This window comes from Trachymyrmex septentrionalis, unplaced genomic scaffold, assembly GCF_001594115.1.
Source record: "Trachymyrmex septentrionalis isolate Tsep2-gDNA-1 unplaced genomic scaffold, Tsep1.0 scaffold16, whole genome shotgun sequence".
Lineage (NCBI taxonomy): Eukaryota > Metazoa > Arthropoda > Insecta > Hymenoptera > Formicidae > Trachymyrmex > Trachymyrmex septentrionalis.
Window position 1 is genome coordinate 965106 of NW_017304758.1, and position 6096 is coordinate 971201.

Here is a 6096-nt window from a genome sequence, read left to right on the forward strand (position 1 = left end):
AATAAAATCAATAATAATAGTTATAATTAAATAATTTTATTATTAAAATTTATTTTCTAAATTTTACGCGAATTGCAGGTCATCTAAATAAAGCTTTTTGATTTACTTTGACACTATCAATGTGCGAATACAATGTTCCCGTATTATTTCAACTATTTTATGCGCACGTGTGTGCGTCTATTCTTTTTATTTGTAGATTCTAATTATTTATAGATCAATCTACTTTGATAATCAAATCGTTGAAGACACACAATCCATAAATATACGCGTATATATAAAGATATATGTACGAAACATCAAATTTAATTTTTGAGGAGCTTTTAATTGGTTTAGACACTTTTGTGAAAATTAAAAAAATATGGTCTATCTATTGTTATTTTCCTCTTGTCATTTGTCAATAATCAGAAACGTATTAAAAGATGAATATACGGATAATAATGACTTTCTTTCCGTTTCATAACAATGTTTCTCTTTAAATTACCTATTTAAAACGAATGTAACTCACCATTACATTGGCCACATCCATATGCTTTACCGAGCATGGAGACGGCTGTAGTTATACGAAGAGTACTTAAATCTGGCATTGGAAGCGGTAATTGCTGCTCCATTTGTGCCATTTTGCCTGTGAAAGGAATGATAAACACATTGAGAAATGTAACGGGGAAGTAGTAACCAGCAAATCACGTTTACTACAAAGCTGTAAGATAAGAGTGCAAAAAAAAAGAAGAGAAAAGGCGAAAAAACAAAACGTAGATTAAACGATGAAAAATTTAATTTCTACGTCCTTAAAAAGAATGTATAGATTAGGCTTTCTTAGATCAACACATGAGATAATAACATGCATAATGCTTTTTATTTGCAGAGATTTTCTGTATTACGTTAGCGCTCCGAAAATTCGTGCGACGAACCCGCAGTGCTCATTGAAAACAGAGGTCGTGTGCGATCGTTCCGAGCCAACCGTCACGTTCAGTCTTCGTAAGTATAATAATAAAAGTATGGAATTGTTCATGTCACCGTTTCAGTGCATATCGCTATCGTTCAATTTATTCACGTAAGCGTTCGTATCGTACAATACGGAAAAATATTAAAAAAGAAATACGAAAAGAAAGATGCATAAGGTGATTAAATTCTGATTCAATAAATCCTTGAGAAATCGTCCTCGAAGCTCTATTCTGCGCTAACAAATCGACAGAGTTAAAACCACATTTATTCATCTCAATTATTTCGTCTAAACTTTTTCTTTTATATCTTTTCTCCCACAATTTCGTGCAGATACAAACAAGTAGGTCACATCTGTCTTGTTCATTTTTTCAGAATCGGGTGAAAAAGTGATATTAAAAACGGCCCTTTTAACAAGCCTAAACATTTTGCAACTTTACAACAAGCACATTACTAGCCTGATTCCGCCCGATCCGGCTGAGCTTGAGGCTAAAAAAGAGCTCGAGGAAGAGAAGAAAAAGAAGAAAAAGCGGCCGCATCATAGAGTAAAATTATGGAGCAAGCATAGAGGAGTGTTTCATTTAATCTAATTTCATCGGCGACTTATTGTGGTAATAAATGAAGTATCAAATTGTGTTTACACGCGATGTACAAATTTTTTTCAAAAGTCTGCTCAAACGAAATATCTTTAAATAATATATCTTTGATACGTGACTATGATTTTCATCCTATTTTGTGACATCGTAATTAATCTTCTGCAGCGTATAATTTGAATTACATTTAGTACAGCTTTAAATGTTTTAAAAAGAAAGCCTATATATATATATATATATAGATATTAATAATAATTATAGTTTATATTCTTGCAGGATTTTCTATTTGCTAAACACCGAAAGGCGTTACATTTATATTAAATAATCTAGAAATTTATTTCGCGTAATCAAAATATTTTAAGTAAACCGATTGTAAAAAAGAAAAACTTTACCAATTTAAAATGTACGGGAAAGAAACTAGCATAACGACGAACAAAATAATAAGAAACAGTAAAAATTACCATTTACGACTTCTCGATTCAGTCTACAATCAAATTCCAGCCTTCACCGATGTATTTGACGAAGAAACTTGGTATGTTTTCGTCATTTGTTTTGTAACAGGTACTTTTCTGGTGGCATTTATTCTTTCGAAGTACATAACTATAATACCTGCTAAGTAAGATCGTATATAGCGATTTCAGTTTGCAAGATGTTTTGTATTCCTTGTCAAACTTTACATTTCTTCATTTCTTGATGTCATTGATTTTGTTGACGCGTCACAATCATGTATAAACCTTTTAATAAAAAGTATAATATAAATTCAATATAAACATAATAAGAATGAGAAACATTCTATGCTAATTACTATTGTAACAGATATAATTTCGTAAAAAATGTATATGTCATAAATCGTTTGTGCCGATAATAAAATGTTATTTTAAAAATGTATCGTCTGGTCGTTTAAGTTGTGGATTAGGCGCTAATCTAACAACCTATCTCGTAACAAAACTTGAAGAACTTCAGATGGTTAGCAATTATGATTTTTGGTGAATTTTAGGTCATTTTTTACTAATTTACAGCGACAATTTAAATGAAGTTATTCTTTTTTATATTATTACTCACATCAGTTTCCCTCAGTACAATCATTTTTGCAGAAATTTAATATTTTTACTCAATCACGAATTCTTACATGAATATTTCTATTCTCATTAATACTAATACCTAGCATGTTAGAGAAACATAAATTTTGTATTGCTCTGAAACATTCTCGCATAATTAATAGAATGTAATTAAAAATAATGCAAAATATCGTTCAAACAAACTACAAAAAATTCGGCAGACCCGTACGAATCTCGTTTCTTAAGTTTGCCGAGTAGTTTTGCTTCTCCTTTCTTCTGCCCACCTTTCTTCTCCTCTCTTTCTTTTTCTCTGTCTCTTGTCTTTCGTGTTTTCTTCCATCTCGTCCATGCATGCGCATTTCGTTCCTTTCATTCTTTGTCTGTCCTGGCTGTGCACCGCTATCGTCCTTGCGGACGTATATTCTTTCTACAGCATGGATATCTTTTTCTTTTCTCTTTCATCTCTAAATTTTAAACCGGACTTAAAGTAAGAAATTGGCATCTTTGTTACGTGAAAAATAATCACCAGAATATAAAGATTTGTTTGCTCGCGCGGTTTTGCTTAAACAAATTTACTTCGCAATTAACGTCGCCCGGAATTAGAAAAATGGACGCGTCGTGACGCGACATGTTTTACGCTTACGATAATAAAATTGTAATGGAATATGATTTTATTACGAATGGAAATTTTAAAACATACCAGCTTCTATATTTTAGCTTCCATTTTAACATTCCTATAAAATGTTTGTATACATCAGATTCGACATTCCATAATCCCGAAGTGATTCTTTATCATTCTCACTAAAATTTGGTCCATTCCTGGCGATTCTTAGTTTGTATTCTCAACGTCTATTTAACTATTAGCATTAAATAAGTCAATTGTCTTTAATTAGCAATTTGTGAAGAATACCGAATTCAGAATTGAGGGAATAGCAGAATTGGGAATAGCATAATTTTCAAATAGCTACCTCAAGCAACCCGCACAGTGTCTGAAAGAAATGATAGATACAAAGCAAATCAAGCAATATATCGAAACATAAATTAATAAAGCTTTAAAGCGTGGAGATTAAAACTACGCAAACAAGGCAATCTGTGCTGTAAATACACAAAGTGACTTTAACTCGTTCAAGACAATCACTTTAGCTGCATAAATGGAATAAAATCCTTAGTAAGAAGGAAAAATTCTTTAACTTTTCAACTTACAATTTTTTTCTCTAGTTTTTAATTTTGAGAAATACTATTTGAATAAATTTAGTAAGACATTACAAACCGAATCTTCGAATTTATACAAAAACAAGCGGATAGAATTGCTCTTGAATTTTCCAGAAACATCAAAGATCTTTCTTTGTAAGGTTGAGGTAAATCATCATCAGTGTCTTGAAAGGGTTAATGGTGAGGCGATGAAAAAAAAGAAGACGTAAGATTGAAACCGTGACACTCTCGACGAGTTCAATTTCAGTCTGCGTGTACGCGATAAAGGAATCTTGTGATACAACAAATGAAAACAATCGCAGAGATCATTCTCGCGCGTCCTATAGTCTCGGAACTTATCGAACTCGGCGAAATTCTGTCGAGATTTCGAATCCCGCGACGAGAGATGCTTTTTTGCTTAAGGACTCTACGTACTCACCTTGTTTCTGCGTGTATCCTCGGAGTGATAAGTAAAATTTACGACATGTAAAGATCGTAGAACGTTTTTCGCAGAGCGTTTGGTTTTTCACTTCACACCGGCATTCTCGGTGGTCGGTTCGCACGCAACGGAGCGACGACGACGAGGACGATGATGACGATGCACTGACGATATACTGTTCTGTCCTGCGTGCGTGCACGCGAGACTACGTGGTCGCGGCAGCCGTGCTGCCGCGGCTATCACTCGCGAACACGAGAAATTGCATCCCTCGCTGCCGCTCCGATGTCAATGTCCGCACACGTGACCACGATTCTCTGCAAGAACATTTGCACGTCAGGACTCGTCACCGAGCATTCATCGAAACGCCGTGCACTCGCGAGATTAGTCGCGAGATCCGGAAAAGCGCGGGCAGGCAATGGCGACTTAAAACCCATTTTCTTTTTTTTCTCCCTTTAATCTCAATTTAATTGTATTGAAAATTTAATATTTATTTGATATAACGAAAAGTTCTATATTTATATAAAGCGTTTTTTAATCTTCTGTCTGCATGTGAGTCTATCTGCTTTCTTAATATGAGCGAAATTCCAATCTTAAATTATTTTTGCTTAAATTTCAATTTTTATTGAATAAATATTTTAACATTTTAGTTAAAAGATTATTTGATGATAAATTATAAAGATGTTGAAAACTCTAATTTTGTTTTGAAAGTTTAGACCGGTAAAAAAACTTGGGCTGAAAAAAAATTCATATTGCAGACAGAAGGAATAAAAATAATTGTAAACGAAAGATTAAATATTTATTTAAAAATAATACAAAGCTTTATAATATTCTATATTTACGTATAGAATATTATTTAAGTGTTTGTTTAAAAGAACATAAACTCAATATTTATAACTTACATTACGAATGTAAAGAAGATTATGAAATAAAGAGGATTTATTTTTAATCCTTAGGAACGCAAGTGAGAATGAGAGAATCCGAATCTAATTTCAGATATAATAACTCTCGTGATATTTCTTTCATAACTTTCATTTGACTCCGTTTGATCATAAATATTATCATAAACATGTACGTTACATGTCGATGATAATATCGCAGAGATAATAACGATAAGATAATCATTTTTTGTGACAAGATGCAATCCTCCCTTTTTGCAAAAAAGTAACACTCTAATAGACAAAAGATATTCGCGAAGAAACACCTACATATGTTACACAGAAAGAATTATCTCTTAAAATTTACCCTGAAAATATGTTGGTAGTTGTACAATATATTTAAAAAATTTTTACTATGCACTTCAATAAAATTAATCAAACTTATTTATATTTTATTGTAATTTTATTAATGAATGAGAGAAATTTACATAAAATTCTTCGAAATACAATGTTGTCCCAGAACTGCTATATATTTTCGGGGTAAACTCTAAGAAAAAAATTCTCTCCGTGTATACATATATATATTTTATTATTATATTATACATATATATAATAAAATATACTTAGACATGAAATAGTCACCGATTGTCGACAGTATGACATTTCTCGACGCTATTTCCACCACGCTGCTGGCGATAACATTATGAATGAAGACAAAAGCCGAGAGCACCGTCATCAATAATCCGTGCGTTTGAACAAGTAGTGAAGCGTTTCTCCATTTACTTGCCGACTTGCGTGGATTATTCGATGTACAATTTGGTTCTCTCGTTCAGAATATTCATTTTGCGATCAATTTCACTTCAGTAAACTGGAACTTTTTATCGTGATACATTTTATACAGAATGAAAACGAGTTCCAGCTGTCAAGGAAATTGAGGTATACACATTAGACAAGTTTCGTAACAGATTGCATCATGTTACTCCAAACATAGTATAATCGAT

At 32.5% G+C, this 6096-nt stretch overlaps 3 protein-coding genes across 4 annotated transcripts in view; 2 read left to right on the plus strand and 1 right to left on the minus strand.

Annotated features, from left to right (window-relative positions):
* LOC108746120 (39S ribosomal protein L53, mitochondrial) overlaps positions 1-1889 on the plus strand; it is a 4350-nt gene extending 2461 nt beyond the window's left edge. Inside the window, exons 2-4 of the mRNA XM_018482681.1 lie at positions 863-975; positions 1315-1550; positions 1809-1889. Coding sequence (XP_018338183.1) covers positions 863-975; positions 1315-1529 — 328 coding nt within the window. The 3' untranslated portion in view covers positions 1530-1550; positions 1809-1889. The remainder of the gene's footprint in view (positions 1-862; positions 976-1314; positions 1551-1808) is intronic.
* LOC108746118 (protein argonaute-2) overlaps positions 1-6096 on the minus strand; it is a 23352-nt gene that overhangs the window by 13088 nt on the left and 4168 nt on the right. For both annotated transcript variants that reach the window (XM_018482678.1, XM_018482677.1), the window contains exons 2-3: positions 4221-4534; positions 506-622 (exon numbers count right to left, since the gene is read on the minus strand). In XM_018482678.1, coding sequence (XP_018338180.1) covers positions 506-617 — 112 coding nt within the window. In that variant the 5' untranslated portion in view covers positions 618-622; positions 4221-4534. The remainder of the gene's footprint in view (positions 1-505; positions 623-4220; positions 4535-6096) is intronic.
* Positions 1903-2262, plus strand: LOC108746121. The gene has a single exon (XM_018482683.1). It carries the CDS (start codon positions 1934-1936, stop codon positions 2150-2152), a length of 219 nt encoding a protein of 72 aa, XP_018338185.1. The 5' UTR covers positions 1903-1933; the 3' UTR covers positions 2153-2262.

Excerpts from the sequence above, each read along its gene's own strand:
- LOC108746121 (XM_018482683.1), top strand. The coding sequence starts at position 1,934 with ATGTACGGGAAAGAAACTAGCATAACGACGAACAAAATAATAAGAAAC.